At 41.5% G+C, this 19152-nt stretch overlaps 1 protein-coding gene across 1 annotated transcript; it reads left to right on the top strand.

Annotated features, from left to right (window-relative positions):
* The first annotated feature begins 363 nt into the window (after positions 1 to 363).
* LOC103035521 (4-galactosyl-N-acetylglucosaminide 3-alpha-L-fucosyltransferase 9-like) lies at positions 364 to 6261 on the top strand. The gene is made up of 2 exons (XM_049473572.1): positions 364 to 1523; positions 5152 to 6261. The coding sequence occupies exon 2, from the start codon at positions 5156 to 5158 to the stop codon at positions 6230 to 6232; it is 1077 nt and encodes a 358-aa protein (XP_049329529.1). The 5' UTR covers positions 364 to 1523; positions 5152 to 5155; the 3' UTR covers positions 6233 to 6261.
* Positions 6262 to 19152: the final 12891 nt, after the last annotated feature.

Raw genomic sequence — 19152 nt, 5'->3', positions numbered from 1 at the left:
AGTTGAGTCGTATTCAGTAGAGTCTTGTTGTGTTGTGTTGTATTTAGTTGAGTTGTGTTGAGTCATGTTGAGTTGTCTTAAGTTGAGTCATGTTGAGTCATGTTGAGTTGAGTCGTATTCAGTAGAGTCTTGTTGTGTTGTGTTGTATTTAGTTGAGTTGTGTTGAGTCATGTTGAGTTGTCTTAAGTTGTCATGTTGAGTCATGTTGAGTTGAGTCGTATTCAGTAGAGTCTTGTTGTGTTGTGTTGTATTTAGTTGAGTCATGTTGAGTCATGTTGAGTTGAGTCGTATTCAGTAGAGTCTTGTGTTGTGTTGTATTTAGTTGAGTCATGTTGAGTCATGTTGAGTTGAGTCGTATTCAGTAGAGTCTTGTGTTGTGTTGTATTTAGTTGAGTTGTGTTGAATCATGTTGAGTTGTCTTAAGTTGTGTTGTGTTGTGTTAAGTTGAGGTTCTCAACAGAACGACTGAAGTACCAAAGAGTTTCACTAATGAATGTGTGTCCGGCTGGAAAACAACCCAACAAGTTGAACCAGATAAACTGAAGATGATGTAAAATGACAGAAAGTTGTGTTTCATCTGCAGTAATTTGATGTACAGTGAGGAACTCGGGCAGAAACGGCCCAAAAAACCCCAAAAATATCCAAAAAGTGAATAAAATTTAAGTATAAGACTGAAAGAAGAGTCCGTTATCTGTAGAGCTCACTTCACTGCTGAACATTAACACTGCGGGTGAGGAAAACCCGCCTGGAAAAGCACCACCTCTCGGGTTACTGATTAGTAAAATAAGACGATTTTAAGTTTATTCAGTCAAAATAATCAAACTAATATCAGTATGTTTGAGCTGTAAAGATCAGGATTTTAGGCTGAAAGGTATTTGGATTATAGAAATGAATAGAGCTGTTTAATAGCTCAGTGTGAAGTTTCTAATCTTCAGTATTTACTGGGTTATCGTTAGTTAGATAATACATGTTAGATAATTAGATGCCTGGTTAGCTCACCTAGATATGTGATTGGTTTAGGTTCTGATTTTGTGGGCGTGGTTTAACTAAAACATTAGGAATAAATAATATTGTTTGTTTTGTTTCTTTGCAGCTCTTTAGAGAATCAGATCCCAGTACAGTCTGCACAGCACTAGTTATTATTATTATTATTCTCCCACAATCCCTGCAGATTAAAAACATCTTTAGAATGTAAAGAAGCAGAGCGGTTTAACAGCGCATCTTTCTGTTTTTTCCATTAGTTTGCTTGAATTAATTCATTGTAAAGTAAATGAATTATGTGAGTCATTTTTAATTCAGGTTTTGAATAATGTGAATTCTTCCGGAGGTCCTTCAGGTGCTGATTAGTGTTTAAAGCCCTGAGTAAATAAGTTCTCTGAGGGCCGAGAGTAAACAGAGTGATGCTGAAACGCCAGCGTGTCGTTCAGACTTCAGGACCATCAGAGCGGCGCTGTGGAGGAAACAGATCTACAGGACCTTCTCTGATCAGCAGGACGTGATGATCTGAAGCTCCGGAGAAACAGGTGAGTTTATCCTTATTTACCCTGAGGATCCTGTAAACCCCACGTTCTCCTCACATTCATCACCACTACTGAGAGTGACAGAGAGAGAGAGAGAGAGAGAGAGAGAGAGAGTAAGAGTGAGTTTAAGAGTGAGTAAGAGTAAGAGTGTGAGAGTGAGAGAGAGTGAATGAGAGTGAGTTTAAGAGTGAGCGAGAGTAAGAGTCAGAGAGTGACAGAGATTGTGAGAGTGAGAGTGCATGTGAGAGTGAGTGAGAGAATGAGTGAGAGTGTGAGACTGAGTTTAAGAGTGAGTGAGAGTAAGAGTGAGTGAGACAGTGTGAGAGTGAGTGAATGAGAGTGAGTGTGAGTGAGTGAGAGTAAGTGTTTATAGAGTGTTTATAGAGTATTTATAGAGTGTGTATGGAGTGTTTATAGAGTATTTATAGAGTGTGTATGGAGTGTTTATAGAGTGTGTATGGAGTGTTTATAAAGTGTTTATAGTGTGTGTATGGAGTGTTTATAGTGTGTATGGAGTGTTTATAAAGTGTGTTTGGAGTGTGTATAGAGTGTTTCTAAAGTGTTAATAGTGTTTATAGAGTGTGTATGGAGTGTTTATAAAGTGTTTATAGAGTGATTATAGAGTGGCTATGGCGTGTGTGTATCTAGCATTAGCATTGACTGCTGCACGTGCGCATTAACTGTGCCCCTTACATTCTACTAGCATAGGCTACAGCTAACGCTAGTATGTCTGGCTAAAGCTAACGCTAGTATATCTGGCTACAGCTAACGCTAGTATGTCTGGCTAAAGCTAACGCTAGTAGGTCTGGCTAAAGCTAACGCTAGTAGGTCTGGCTAAAGCTAACGCTAGTAGGTCTGGCTAAAGCCAACGCTAGTATGTCTGGCTAAAGCTAATGCTAGTATATCTGGCTACAGCTAACGCTAGTATGTCTGGCTAAAGCTAACGCTAGTAGGTCTGGCTAAAGCTAACGCTAGTATATCTGGCTAAAGCTAACGCTAGTAGGTCTGGCTAAAGCTAACGCTAGTATATCTGGCTAAAGCTAACGCTAGTATATCTGGCTAAAGCTAGCGCTAGTATATCTGCAGAGATAATCAGTAACACTAAAGATATGATTATATTTGGGTTGTTGAGTTAAAGCATATAAACCTAAGATAAAAACACAGTTAAACATTAATTAAATAATTAATTAATTAATTAATTAATTACCTGTATTTATTTATTTTACATTTCTGTAATATTTGACCAAACTTAGTGTTTACAAATCACATATATTTTGTGCAATATTTGAGTCAGAAGGTGTTTGATGAATTTATGTTTTATTTTTGTTTTTAAATGTTTGCTGCAGAATTTCACCAAACAGCAAAAGCATCATAAAATTTAAGATAAAAAAAAATCACTTTCTGTTTTTCAGTTATGAAAAGTCCTTATTTATCTTGGACGCGTTTATTTTAAAGTGTTTTAATAATATTAATAATAAACTTTATTTATAAAACACCTTTCATACATAAAAATGCAGCACAAAGTTTTTTTTTTCACATCAGGAGAAAAGAGAGTAAAAAAATAACAAGCAAGACATTAAAAAAGTCAAATAAAATTAACACTAATAAAATATAATACTCAAAACAAATGAATGAAACTTATGACAGAATAAAATGCAATCAAACCCACAAATAAAAATAAGATAATAATAGAGTAAAAATAAAATCAGAACTACATAAAATTCATATAATAAATAAATAATAAAAGGAATCTAATTAAAAGCTATAAAAAAGAATAAGGTTTAAATAAATGTAAAAATAAATGTTTTTAACTTTTTTTATTGTAAAAGAGGAAAATACTGCTTGAGGAATATTAACTGGTAATGTTCCAGATCTCTTTTTGAGTTTAATACGGGGGATCTGATGATGATCTAAAGAGACGATTAAACAATTAATCGATTTATAGATTAGTAATAAAGTCTAAAATGCTCTGATTGATTTGTTGCTGGTCTTTTTGAACATTTTCCCTAAAATCTTAATGTTTTTCATTGTTTTTTTCACGTGATTTTTTCCCCATTAAAATAATAATTAAAATAATATTTAACATAATATTTAATATAATGATTAATATATTGATTATTATAATGGTTAATATAGTGATTAATATAATGATTAATGTATTGATTATTATAATGGTTAATATAGTGATTAATATAATGGTTAATATAATGATTAATATATGATTAATATATTGGGTAATCAATTTTTAAAATATGATTTGTTAGTTAAAGCTCGTTCTAAGTTTATATATGATGCAAAATATCATTTAATAATATCAGAATATTATTACAGAATATATCACACACCCTTCCACTTTAGGTCCTTCAGAACCTTTAGCCCTTTAGAACCTTCAGTTCTTTAGAACCTTCAGCCCTTTAGAACCTTCAGAACCTTCAGCCCTTTAGAACCTTCAGCCCTTAAGAACCTTCAGCTCTTTAGAACCTTCAATTCTTTAGAACCTTCAGCTCTTTAGAACTTTTAGCCCTTTAGAACCTTCAGCTCTTTAGAACCTTCAGCCTTTTAGAACCTTGAGATCTTTAAAACCTTCAGCCCTTTAGAACCTTCAGCTCTTTAGAACCTTCAATTCTTTAGAACCTTCAGCTCTTTAGAACTTTTAGCCCTTTAGAACCTTCAGCTCTTTAGAACCTTCAGCCTTTTAGAACCTTGAGATCTTTAAAACCTTCAGCCCTTTAGAACCTTCAGATCTTTAAAACCTTCAGCCCTTTAGAACCTTAGCTCTTTATAACCTTCAGCTCTTTAGAACCTTCAAAACCTTCAGCCCTTTAGAACCTTCAGCCCTTTAGAACCTTCCACTCTTTAGAACCTTCAGATCTTTAGAACCTTCAGCTCTTTAGAACCTTCAGCCCTTTAGAACCTTCCGCTCTTTAGAACCTTCAGCCCTGTAGAACCTTCAGATCTTTAAAACCTTCAGCCCTTTAGAACCTTCAGCTCTTTAAAACCTTCAGCTCTTTAGAACCCTTAGATCTTTAGAACCTTCAGCTCTTTAGAACCTTCAGCCCTTTAGAATCTTCAGCTCTTTAAAACCTTCAGCCCTTTAGAACCTTCAGCCCTTTAGAACCTTCAGCTCTTTAGAACCTTCAGCTCTTCATAACCTTTAGTTCTTTAGAACCTTTGGCCCTTTAGAACCTTCAGCCCTTTAGAACCTTCAGCTTTTTAGAACCTTCAGTCCTTTAGAACCTTCAGCCCTTTAGAACCTTCAGATCTTTAAAGCCTTCAGCCCTTTAGAACCTTCAGCTCTTTAGAACCTTCAGCTCTTTAGAACCTTCAGATCTTTAAAACCTTCAGCCCTTTAGAACCTTCAGCTCTTTAGAACCCTTAGCTCTTTATAACCTTCAGCTCTTTAGAACCTTCAGAACCTTCAGCCCTTTATAACCTTCAGCCCTTTAGAACCTTCAGCTCTTCATAACCTTTAGTTCTTTAGAACCTTTGGCCCTTTAGAACCTTTGGCCCTTTAGAACCTTCGGCCCTTTAGAACCTTCAGCCCTTTAGAACCTTCAGTTCTTTAGAACCTTCAGTCAGAGCTGTGCGATTGATTGATTGATTGTTTTTTGTATGTTTTTCTTTAAAACAGAAAGATGATGAGTTCTGCAGTGAAAGCGCCTCGTCCGGTTCTGACGGTTCTCCTGGTTCTGCTGGGTTTAGGAGGCGTTTTCTACGTTTACTTCCTCTCCAGTTCGGATCACAGCTGGGAGGAGAAGATCTCAGGATCTGCAGAAACAAAAACCCCGGATCCTCCGAGCAGAAGATCAGACAGAGACACGGTGGTTCTGATCTGGGCGTGGCCTTTCGGACGCTCGTTTAAACAGAGGTCCTGCGGCTCCATGTACAACATCAGCCGCTGTTACGTGACGGATGATCGAGGTCTGTATGAAGACGCTGACGCCGTGATGTTTCACCATAAAGAGGTTCAGAAAAACCTGCTCAGCCTGCAGAACCTGCCACGTCCACCCAGGCAGAAATGGGTGTGGATGAACATGGAATCTCCAGCCAACTCTCTGAGACTGCAGGGCCCAGATCACCTGTTCAACCTGACCTCCAGCTACCGCAGAGACTCGGACGTCTGGGTTCCGTACGGGTGGGTGCAGGAGGCGGGTGGAGGAGAACCGTCCTTCACAGTCCCAAACAAAGACAAATTAGTCTGCTGGATCGTCAAAAACTGGAAGGAGAACTTCCTAAGAGTGAAGTACTTCAGTGAGTTACAGAAACATGTCCATGTGGAGACTTACGGCGGACACTTCGGCAGGAACCTGAGCTACTGGGATTATTTTAAGACTCTGTCCACCTGCAAGTTCTACCTGTCGTTTGAGAACTCTGTTCATAAAGACTACATCACCGAGAAGCTCTTTAACCCGATGATAATGGGCTCGGTTCCTGTGGTTCTCGGACCTTCCAGGGAGAACTACGAGGAGTTCATACCAGCAGATTCCTTCATCCATGTGGACGACTTTAAAACACCTAAAGAACTTGCAGAACATCTCAAACTTCTGGACCAGAACCAGGAGATGTACGAACGGTTCTTTACCTGGAGAAAACACTTTGTTGCGAGGCGTTCTGATTTCGGTTTAGAACACGCCTGTCGTATCTGTGATCATATAAAACGAAACAAAGGTTACAGAGTTTTTAAAAATCTTAATAAGTGGTACTGGGGCTAAATAGCTTAGCATTATATCCCCACACTTCAGCAGCTCTCCAGATTCTTCTTACAGCATCAATTCATTTAGCTCTAAATACACGTCTGAAACACAAATACACACCTAAACCTGTTGATTTAGCATAAAGTAGCAGCTTAGCTAAAAACAGCACCTCTGGGAACTTCTTCAAGACTGTTGGTGAAGCATTCCACGTTCCTCCTCAGGATCATATGAGCTTTTAAAACTAAACCAATAAAGATGATGAAAGAATTTGTAATTAATAAATGTAATGTGAAATATAACAACAAACATACTTGTAGTTTAAGTGTTTGTACATACATGAATCAAAATGCTCATAAAGTCACAGATAATAACAATACTACAAGGTCCCAAGGATATACAGTGGCTTGCAAAAGTATTCATACCCCTTGAACTTTTCCACATTTTGTCACCTTACAAAAACAAACTTAAACGTGTTTTATTGAGATTCATGAAGTGATAAACCAACACAAAGTATTGCATAGTGTGAAGTGGAAGGACGATGATGCATAATTACAACATTTTAATCAAATAAAAATTTGAAAAGTGTGACATGCAAAAGTATTTAGCTCCCCTATATCAATACTTAGTAGATCCACCTTTCACTGCAATTACAAAAGTAAATGCTTTGTCTTTATTAGCTTTGATCATCTAGAGACTTTATCTAGAGATTTTCCTCCGTTCTTCTTTATAAATCAGCTGAAGATCAGTCAGGTTGGATGGAGAGCGTTGGTCTGTGAACAGCAGTTTTCATGTCTCTCCACAGAAGATCAATGAGATTTAGGTCTTTAGGACTTTAACTGGATCATTCTAACACATGAATATTCTCTGATCTAAATCATTATAGCTCCACTGTAGCTCTGGCTGTATGTTTAGGGTCATCGTCTTGCTGGAAGATCTCGAGTCTTTTACAGCCTCCAACAGCTTTTCTTCCTCCAGGATTGTTCTGTATTTATTTATCTCCATCCATCTTCCCTCCATCAACTCTGACCAGCTTCCTAAATCTGTCCCTGCTGAAGAAAAGCTCATCCCCACAGCATGATGCTGCCTCCACCATGTTTCACAGTGGGGATCAGGATGTGTTCAGGGTGAAGAGTAGTGTTACTTTTCCTCCACACATAGCGCTTTTTACCTTTAGGACAAAAAGTTTAATGTTGCTCTGGTGCTGCAGGTCAGTAGTTCAGTATGTTCTGATGTTGCTCTGGTGCTGCAGGTCAGTAGTTCAGTATGTTCTGATGTTGCTCTGGTGCTGCAGGTCAGTAGTTCAGTATGTTCTGATGTTGCTCTGGTGCTGCAGGTCAGTAGTTCAGTATGTTCTGATGTTGCTCTGGTGCTGCAGGTCAGTAGTTCAGTATGTTCTGATGTTGCTCTGGTGCTGCAGGTCAGTAGTTCAGTATGTTCTGATGTTGCTCTGGTCCTGCAGGTCAGTAGTTCAGTATGTTCTGATGTTGCTCTGGTGCTGCAGGTCAGTAGTTCAGTATGTTCTGATGTTGCTCTGGTGCTGCAGGTCAGTAGTTCAGTATGTTCTGATGTTGCTCTGGTGCTGCAGGTCAGTAGTTCAGTATGTTCTGATGTTGCTCTGGTGCTGCAGGTCAGTAGTTCAGTATGTTCTGATGTTGCTCTGGTGCTGCAGGTCAGTAGTTCAGTATGTTCTGATGTTGCTCTGGTGCTGCAGGTCAGTAGTTCAGTATGTTCTGATGTTGCTCTGGTGCTGCAGGTCAGTAGTTCAGTATGTTCTGATGTTGCTCTGGTGCTGCAGGTCAGTAGTTCAGTAGGTTCTGATGTTGCTCTGGTGCTGCAGGTCAGTAGTTCAGTATGTTCTGATGTTGCTCTGGTGCTGCAGGTCAGTAGTTCAGTATGTTCTGATGTTGCTCTGGTCCTGCAGGTCAGTAGTTCAGTATGTTCTGATGTTGCTCTGGTGCTGCAGGTCAGTAGTTCAGTATGTTCTGATGTTGCTCTGGTGCTGCAGGTCAGTAGTTCAGTATGTTCTGATGTTGCTCTGGTGCTGCAGGTCAGTAGTTCAGTATGTTCTGATGTTGCTCTGGTGCTGCAGGTCAGTAGTTCAGTAGGTTCTGATGTTGCTCTGGTCCTGCAGGTCAGTAGTTCAGTAGGTTCTGATGTTGCTCTGGTGCTGCAGGTCAGTAGTTCAGTATGTTCTGATGTTGCTCTGGTGCTGCAGGTCAGTAGTTCAGTAGGTTCTGATGTTGCTCTGGTGCTGCAGGTCAGTAGTTCAGTAGGTTCTGATGTTGCTCTGGTGCTGCAGGTCAGTAGTTCAGTAGGTTCTGATGTTGCTCTGGTGCTGCAGGTCAGTAGTTCAGTATGTTCTGATGTTGCTCTGGTCCTGCAGGTCAGTAGTTCAGTATGTTCTGATGTTGCTCTTGTGCTGCAGGTCAGTAGTTCAGTATGTTCTGATGTTGCTCTGGTGCTGCAGGTCAGTAGTTCAGTAGGTTCTGATGTTGCTCTGGTCCTGCAGGTCAGTAGTTCAGTATGTTCTGATGTTGCTCTGGTGCTGCAGGTCAGTAGTTCAGTAGGTTCTGATGTTGCTCTGGTGCTGCAGGTCAGTAGTTCAGTAGGTTCTGATGTTGCTCTGGTGCTGCAGGTCAGTAGTTCAGTATGTTCTGATGTTGCTCTGGTGCTGCAGGTCAGTAGTTCAGTATGTTCTGATGTTGCTCTGGTGCTGCAGGTCAGTAGTTCAGTATGTTCTGATGTTGTTCTGGTGCTGCAGGTCAGTAGTTCAGTATGTTCTGATGTTGCTCTGGTCCTGCAGGTCAGTAGTTCAGTAGGTTCTGATGTTGCTCTGGTGCTGCAGGTCAGTAGTTCAGTATGTTCTGATGTTGCTCTGGTGCTGCAGGTCAGTAGTTCAGTATGTTCTGATGTTGCTCTGGTCCTGCAGGTCAGTAGTTCAGTATGTTCTGATGTTGCTCTGGTGCTGCAGGTCAGTAGTTCAGTATGTTCTGATGTTGCTCTGGTGCTGCAGGTCAGTAGTTCAGTATGTTCTGATGTTGCTCTGGTGCTGCAGGTCAGTAGTTCAGTATGTTCTGATGTTGCTCTGGTGCTGCAGGTCAGTAGTTCAGTATGTTCTGATGTTGTTCTGGTGCTGCAGGTCAGTAGTTCAGTATGTTCTGATGTTGCTCTGGTGCTGCAGGTCAGTAGTTCAGTATGTTCTGATGTTGCTCTGGTGCTGCAGGTCAGTAGTTCAGTATGTTCTGATGTTGCTCTGGTGCTGCAGGTCAGTAGTTCAGTAGTTTCTGATGTTGCTCTGGTGCTGCAGGTCAGTAGTTCAGTAGGTTCTGATGTTGCTCTGGTCCTGCAGGTCAGTAGTTCAGTAGGTTCTGATGTTGCTCTGGTCCTGCAGGTCAGTAGTTCAGTATGTTCTGATGTTGCTCTGGTGCTGCAGGTCAGTAGTTCAGTAGGTTCTGATGTTGCTCTGGTGCTGCAGGTGAGTAGTTCAGTAGGTTCTGATGTTGCTCTGGTGCTGCAGGTCAGTAGTTCAGTATGTTCTGATGTTGCTCTGGTCCTGCAGGTCAGTAGTTCAGTATGTTCTGATGTTGCTCTGGTGCTGCAGGTCAGTAGTTCAGTATGTTCTGATGTTGCTCTGGTGCTGCAGGTCAGTAGTTCAGTATGTTCTGATGTTGCTCTGGTCCTGCAGGTAAAGTAGTTCAGTATGTTCTGATGTTGCTCTGGTGCTGCAGGTCAGTAGTTCAGTATGTTCTGATGTTGCTCTGGTGCTGCAGGTCAGTAGTTCAGTATGTTCTGATGTTGCTCTGGTGCTGCAGGTCAGTAGTTCAGTATGTTCTGATGTTGCTCTGGTGCTGCAGGTCAGTAGTTCAGTATGTTCTGATGTTGCTCTGGTCCTGCAGGTAAAGTAGTTCAGTATGTTCTGATGTTGCTCTGGTGCTGCAGGTCAGTAGTTCAGTATGTTCTGATGTTGCTCTGGTGCTGCAGGTCAGTAGTTCAGTAGGTTCTGATGTTGCTCTGGTGCTGCAGGTCAGTAGTTCAGTAGGTTCTGATGTTGCTCTGGTGCTGCAGGTCAGTAGTTCAGTAGGTTCTGATGTTGCTCTGGTGCTGCAGGTCAGTAGTTCAGTATGTTCTGATGTTGCTCTGGTGCTGCAGGTAAGTAGTTCAGTATGTTCTGATGTTGCTCTGGTGCTGCAGGTCAGTAGTTCAGTATGTTCTGATGTTGCTCTGGTGCTGCAGGTCAGTAGTTCAGTATGTTCTGATGTTGCTCTGGTGCTGCAGGTCAGTAGTTCAGTATGTTCTGATTTTGCTCTGGTGCTGCAGGTCAGTAGTTCAGTATGTTCTGATGTTGCTCTGGTGCTGCAGGTCAGTAGTTCAGTAGGTTCTGATGTTGCTCTGGTGCTGCAGGTCAGTAGTTCAGTATGTTCTGATGTTGCTCTGGTGCTGCAGGTAAGTAGTTCAGTATGTTCTGATGTTGCTCTGGTGCTGCAGGTCAGTAGTTCAGTATGTTCTGATGTTGCTCTGGTGCTGCAGGTCAGTAGTTCAGTATGTTCTGATGTTGCTCTGGTGCTGCAGGTCAGTAGTTCAGTATGTTCTGATGTTGCTCTGGTGCTGCAGGTCAGTAGTTCAGTATGTTCTGATGTTGCTCTGGTGCTGCAGGTCAGTAGTTCAGTATGTTCTGATGTTGCTCTGGTGCTGCAGGTCAGTAGTTCAGTAGGTTCTGATGTTGCTCTGGTGCTGCAGGTCAGTAGTTCAGTATGTTCTGATGTTGCTCTGGTGCTGCAGGTCAGTAGTTCAGTATGTTCTGATGTTGCTCTGGTGCTGCAGGTCAGTAGTTCAGTATGTTCTGATGTTGCTCTGGTGCTGCAGGTCAGTAGTTCAGTATGTTCTGATGTTGCTCTGGTGCTGCAGGTCAGTAGTTCAGTATGTTCTGATGTTGCTCTGGTGCTGCAGGTAAGTAGTTCAGTATGTTCTGATGTTGCTCTGGTGCTGCAGGTCAGTAGTTCAGTATGTTCTGATGTTGCTCTGGTGCTGCAGGTCAGTAGTTCAGTAGGTTCTGATGTTGCTCTGGTGCTGCAGGGCAGTAGTTCAGTATGTTCTGATGTTGCTCTGGTGCTGCAGGTCAGTAGTTCAGTATAAAGACAGACAGATCCTCTATTAATTCCAGAGGAAAATTAACATCTGTACTTCTGTTTCTGTGGTTTAGGATGGAGGTGTTTCATTTTCATAGATAAACAATAAACACCTGTTCTGATGTTCAGCGGATCCAGTGGGCGGGGCTTAGAGACACATACGGACAGGTGTGTGATATTAGAGTTGTTATTACTGTATAATTAAAGATCAAATAGTTCTATCTTCCTTATAGATTCAAACACACACTATACTCACACACACTATACACAGTATACACTATACTCACACTATACACACACTCACACACACTATACACTATACTCACTCTCACTATACTCACACTCACTATACACACACACACACTATACACTCACTATACACTATAATCACACACACACTATACTCACTCTCACTATACTCACACTCACTATACACACACACACTATACACTCACTATACACTATAATCACACACACACTATACACTATACTCACTCTCACTATACTCACACTCACTATACTCACACACACTATACACTATACTCACTATACTCACACTCACTATACACACTCACACACACTATACACTATATTCACTCTCACTATACTCACTCTCACTATAATCACACACACTATACACTATACTCACTCTCGCTATACTCACACTCACTATACTCACACACACACTATACACTATACTCACTCACTATACTCACACTCACACACACTATACTCACTCTCACTATACTCACACTCACTATACTCACACACACTATACACTATACTCACTATACTCACACTCACTATACACACTCACACACACTATACACTATACTCACTCTCACTATACTCACTCTCACTATAATCACACACACTATACACTATACTCACTCTCACTATAATCACTCTCACTATACTCACACACACACACTATACACTATACTCACTCTCACTATACTCACTCTCACTATACTCACACTCACACACACTGTACACTATACTCACTCTCACTATACTCACACTCACTATACTCACACTCACACACACTATACACTATACTCACTCTCACTATACTCACTCTCACTATAATCACACACACTATACACTATACTCACTCTCACTATAATCACTCTCACTATACTCACACACACACACTATACACTATACTCACTCTCACTATACTCACTCTCACTATACTCACACTCACACACACTATACACTATACTCACTCTCACTGTACTCACACTCATTACACACACTATACACTATACTCAAACTCACTACACTCCCCTCACGCACACACACACACACACACACACACACTATACACACACTATACACTATACTCACTCTCACTATACTCACACTTACACACACACTATACACTATACTCACTCTCACTATACTCACTCTCACTATACTCACACTCACTATACTCACACTCACTATACTCACTCTCACTATACTCACACTCACTATACTCACTCTCACTATACTCACACTCACTATACTCACACTCACTATACTCACACTCACTATACTCACTCTCACTATACTCACTCTCACTATACTCACACTCACTATACTCACACTCACTATACTCACTCTCACTATACTCACACTCACTATACTCACTCTCACTATACTCACACTCACTATACTCACACTCACTATACTCACACTCACTATACTCACTCTCACTATACTCACACTCACTACACTCACACACTATACTTACTCTCACTATACTCACACTCACATTTACATTTACATTTACATTTACGGTATTTAGCTTCTTGCTTCTGCCGATGGAGTGACCAGTGAGTTCTCGAAAGAGATGGAGATATTGTTGTGAGGGCTTGTAGTTCCTGGGATGAACAGAAGGTCAGTCTTGCTGGGGTTGAGTTTTAGGTGATGAGAACTCATCCACATCGAGACATCATTGAGACATGCTGAGATGCGTGATGAAACCTGAGTGTCGGAAGGAGGAAATGAAAGGATTAGTTGGGTGTCATCAGCATAGCAGTGGTATGAGAATCCATGAGAGGATATTATTTCACCCAGAGAGCGAGAATAGAGTGAGAAAAGAAGAGGACCAAGCACCGAGCCTTGTGGAACCCCAGTGGAGAGTCTGCATGGAGCAGATGTTGCCCCTTGCCAAGTTACCTGGTAGGAACGGTCCTCCAGGTACGATGCAAACCACTGCCATGCAGAGCCAGTGATTCCAAGGCTGGTGAGGATGGAAAGGAGAATGCTGTGGTTGACCGTGTCGAAAGCAGCAGAGAGATCGAGGAGAATCAGAACAGATGACAGGTTGGTAGCTTTTGCTGCATGAAGCTTCTCTGTAACTGCAATGAGGGCAGTTTCAGTAGAATGTGCAGGTTTGAAGCCAGACTGCTTTGGATCCTGAAGATTGTTCTGAGTGAGAAAGAGAGAAAGTTGGTTGGTTGTAGACAGCACGCTCAAGGACTTTGGAAAGGAAAGAGAGGAGAGAAACTGGCCTGTAGTTGCCAACGTCCAAGCTGTCTAGAGTTGGTTTCTTCAAGATAGGAACCACTCTGGCAGTCTTAAAAGTTGATGGAACATGACCAGATGATAGAGAGGTGTTAATGATGTGAGTGATGAACGGAAGGAGGTCAGGAGCAATTGTCTGAAAGAGGGAAGATGGTAAAGGGTCAAGTGGGCAAGTGGTTGGATTGTTAGAATGTAGAAGATGAAGGATTTCATCTGTGGAAAGCAGAGAGGTAGAATGTGGGAGATAGAGCTTGGTGGGAAGGGTAGAGGCAGGAGGAAAGGATTGGCGGATATTTGCTACTTTCTCCTCAAAGGAGTTGACAAAATCATCCGGGGAGAGGGTTGTGGGAGGTTGAGGAGTGGGAGGGTTTAGAAGAGATGAGAAGATGGTGAAGAGTTTGCGAGGGTCAGATGCTGATTCTTCCAGTTTCCTTTTGTAGAAAGAGGATTTTGCAGCAGTTACCTCTGTTGAAAATCGGGATAGGAGAGATTGGTAAGAGCAGAGGTCTGAGTATTGTTGAGATTTTTTCCACTTCCTCTCGGCTAGCCTTAGCTCTCTACGGTTGTTGCGTAGAACATCCGACAGCCATGGGGTGGCTGGAGAGGATTTTGCTGGCCTTGAAGTAAGAGGAGAGAGAGTGTTGATGGAAGAGGTGATAGATGAGAGGAAGGTGTTGGTAGCTGTTTCCAGAGGGAGGGAAGAGAAGGAGTCAGGATTCGGAAGAGTGGTCAAGATAGTTGAGGCAAGAGAGGAGGGAGATATAGCACGAAGATTGCGATGAGTAGTGGGAGGTGAAGAGGTTGTGTTTGTAGGAAGAGCAGGAAGAGAGAGAGTGAAGGATAGGAAGTGATGGTCAGAGAAATCTAGAGGAGTCACAGTTAGATCCAGAGCTGGAGCAGGTCTGCTAAAGACAAGGTCTAGAGTGTTTCCTGCTCTGTGAGTTGGAGCAGACAGATTGAGGGAGAGAGAAAAAGAAGACAGAAGTGGAAGAAGACAGGATGACTGTAGTTTCTCTGAGGGGAGGTTGAAGTCACCAAGGAGGATAAGTGAGGATTCAACCGGTAACCCACTCAGGAGAGTGTCCAGTTCATCAATGAAGTTGCCCAGTGGGCCAGGAGGACGATAGAGAACAATGATATGGAGTTTAACAGGAAAAGAGATAGTGACAGCATGAAATTCAAAAGAAGAGATGTCAAGATGCAGAAAAGAGAGTACAGTGAAGGACCACTTACGAGACAGAAGCAGGCCAGTTCCACCACCCCTGCCGGTTGGCCGTGGAGAGTGGGAGAAGGCAAAAGCAGATGACAGGGCAGCTGGAGTTGCAGAGTTTTCTGGAGTGATCCAAGTCTCAGTCAGAGCCAGGAAGTCCAGAGATTGAGCAGAGGCAAAAGCTGTGATGAAGTCGGCCTTCAGAACTGCAGAATGGCAATTCCAGAGTCCCCCATGCACCAACACCTGAGAACTTAATGAACTAGGTGGGTACAACAGGTTGCTAGGATTGCGGTTTCTGCCCTGATGCCGGTGTCTACGGGTGTTGCAGGAGATGAGAGTAGGAATTTGGAAGCACATTGTCAAATCTTAAGTTTTACTGTTTGATTTGAAATTGAAAGACTAAAATTTGCTGATCAAAGAGTCAAAGAGTCCTTGCACAATGTAGCGGATAACACACTTAATTTATCAACAACTGCAGGCTGTTAGCCACACCCCTCTAATTCACACCTTAACTAGCCAGAAACCACACCTGAATCAACTCTCTAAATCAACAAGTCCCAACAAGCCCAAGATTACAAAAACAGTTCTAACAGAATTAAGCTAAAAGTATCTTAAAGCCAGCCTACCTTACAAGCAGAGGATAATCAAGTAAACTCCAAGCACACTAAATGAATACTGGATAACACACTTAATTTATCAACAACTGCAGGCTGTTAGCCACACCTCTCTAATTCACACCTTAACTAGCCAGAAACCACACCTGAATCAGCTACCCAAATCAACAAGTCCCAACAAGCCCAAGATTACACTTGGGCTTGTAATCTGGGCTTACACTCACTACACTCACACACACTATACACTATACTCACTCTCACTATACTCACACACACTCACACACACTATACACTATACTCACTCTCACTATACTCACACACACACACACTATACACTATACTCACTCTCACTATACTCACACACACACACACATACACTATACACTAAACACTCTCACTATACTCACACTCACTACACTCACACACTACACTATTCACACACACTACACACTATACTCACTCTCACTATACTCATACTCACTATACTCACACACACACACACACACATACACTATACACTAAACACTCTCACTATACTCACACTCACACACTACACTATTCACACACACTACACACTATACTCACTCTCACTATACTCATACTCACTATACTCACACACACACACACATACACTATACACTAAACACTCTCACTATACTCACACTCACTACACTCACACACTACACTATTCACACACACTACACACTATACTCACTCTCACTATACTCATACTCACTATACTCACACACACACACTATACACTATACTCACTCTCACTATACTCACACACACACACACATACACTATACACTAAACACTCTCACTATACTCACACTCACTACACTCACACACTACACTATTCACACACACTACACATTATACTCACTCTCACTATACTCATACTCACTATACTCACACTCACACACACTATACACTATACTCACTCTCACTATACTCACACACACACACACATACACTATACACTAAACACTCTCACTATACTCACACTCACTACACTCACACACTACACTATTCACACACACTACACACTATACTCACTCTCACTATACTCATACTCACTATACTCACACACACACATACACTATACACTAAACACTCTCACTATACTCACACTCACTACACTCACACACTACACTATTCACACACACTACACACTATACTCACTCTCACTATACTCATACTCACTATACTCACACTCACACACACTATACACTATACTCACTCTCACTATACTCACACACACACACACATACACTATACACTAAACACTCTCACTATACTCACACACTACACTATTCACACACACTACACACTATACTCACTCTCACTATACTCATACTCACTATACTCACACACACACATACACTATACACTAAACACTCTCACTATACTCACACTCACTACACTCACACACTACACTATTCACACACACTGCACACTATACTCACTCTCACTATACGCATACTCACTATACTCACACACACACACACACATACACTATACACTAAACACTCTCACTATACTCACACTCACTACACTATTCACACACACTATACACTATACTCATACTCACTATACTCACACACACACACTATATACACACTATACACTCACTATACACACACTATACACACACTATACACTATACTCACTCTCACTATACTCACACACACACACACACACACACACACTATATACACTATATACACTATACTCACACTCACTACACTCCCCTCACACACACTATACACACACATACACTATACACTAAACACTCTCACTATACTCACACTCACTACACTATTCACACACACTATACACTATACTCATACTCACTATACTCACACACACACACACACTATATACACACTATACACTATACACACACTATACACTATACTCACTCTCACTATACTCACACACACACACACACACACTATATACACTATACTCACACTCACTACACTCCCCTCACACACACACACTATACACACACTATACACTATACTCACTCTCACTATACTCACACTCACTACACTCCCCTCACACACACACACTATACACACACTATACACTATACTCACTCTCACTATACTCACTCTCACTACACTCACACACACACACTATACTCACTCTCACTATACTCACTCTCACTACACTCACACTCACACACACACTATACATTATACTCACTCTCACTACACTCACACTCATTACACACACTATACTCACTCTCACTATACTCACTCTCACTACACTCACACTCACACACAGACTATACACTATACTCACTCTCACTATACTCACTACACTCACACACACACACTACACTATACTCACTCGCACTATACTCACTCTCACTACACTCACACTCATTACACACACTATACTCACTCTCACTATACTCACTACACTCACACACACACACTATACACTATACTCACTCTCACTATACTCACTACACTCACACACACACACTACACTATACTCACTCGCACTATACTCACTCTCACTACACTCACACACACACACACACACTATACACTATACTCACTCTCACTATACTCACACTCACACACACACACACACTATACACTCACTATACACACACTATACACTATACTCACTCTCACTATACTCACACTCACTATACTCACACACACACACACACTATACACTATACTCACTCTCACTATACTCACACTCACTACACTCACACTCACTATACACTAAACTCACTCTCACTATACTCACACTCACACACACAATACACTCACTATACAATATACTCACACTCACACACACAAACACTATACACTAAACTCACTCTCACTATACTCACACACACACTATACACTATACTCACTCTCACTATACTCACACTCACTTCACTCACACTCACTATACTCACTCACACACACACACACACACACACTATACTCACACTCACACACTATACACTCACTATACACTAAACTCACTCTCACTATACTCACACTCACACACACACTATACACACACTATACACTCACTATACACACACTATACACACACTATACACTCACTATACACTAAACTCACTCTCACTATACTCACACTCACACACACACTATACACACACTATACACTCACTATACACTATACTCACACAGTATTGTCTGTAGATGAATTGGTCTATAGAGAGGAGGACGATATCAGGAGGGAAACATCTCTAAATGTCAGCAGGAGGAAGTGATCATGGGCTTCAGGAAGCAGGAAGTTCATTCGTCAACCTCCATCAGTAGGACAGTGGTGGAGAGGGTCACCAGCTTCAAAGATCTGATGGGGACAGAAGAGACCACACGAGCGGTGAAGAACCAACAACGTCTCACTTCCTCTGAGGAGGTTTTACCTGTACACCTGTAGACCTATACACCTGTAGACCTATAGACCTGTAGACCTGTACACTTA

Source organism: Astyanax mexicanus, unplaced genomic scaffold (genome assembly GCF_023375975.1).
Source record: "Astyanax mexicanus isolate ESR-SI-001 unplaced genomic scaffold, AstMex3_surface scaffold_39, whole genome shotgun sequence".
Classification (NCBI taxonomy): Eukaryota; Metazoa; Chordata; class Actinopteri; order Characiformes; family Acestrorhamphidae; genus Astyanax; species Astyanax mexicanus.
Note: the sequence above shows the minus strand (reverse complement) of the source record. Positions and strands in the feature narration are given on the sequence as shown.

Bases quoted from the DNA above. Each gene is read 5' to 3' on its own strand.
- LOC103035521 (XM_049473572.1), top strand. From the start codon at position 5,156: ATGATGAGTTCTGCAGTGAAAGCGCCTCGTCCGGTTCTGACGGTTCTC.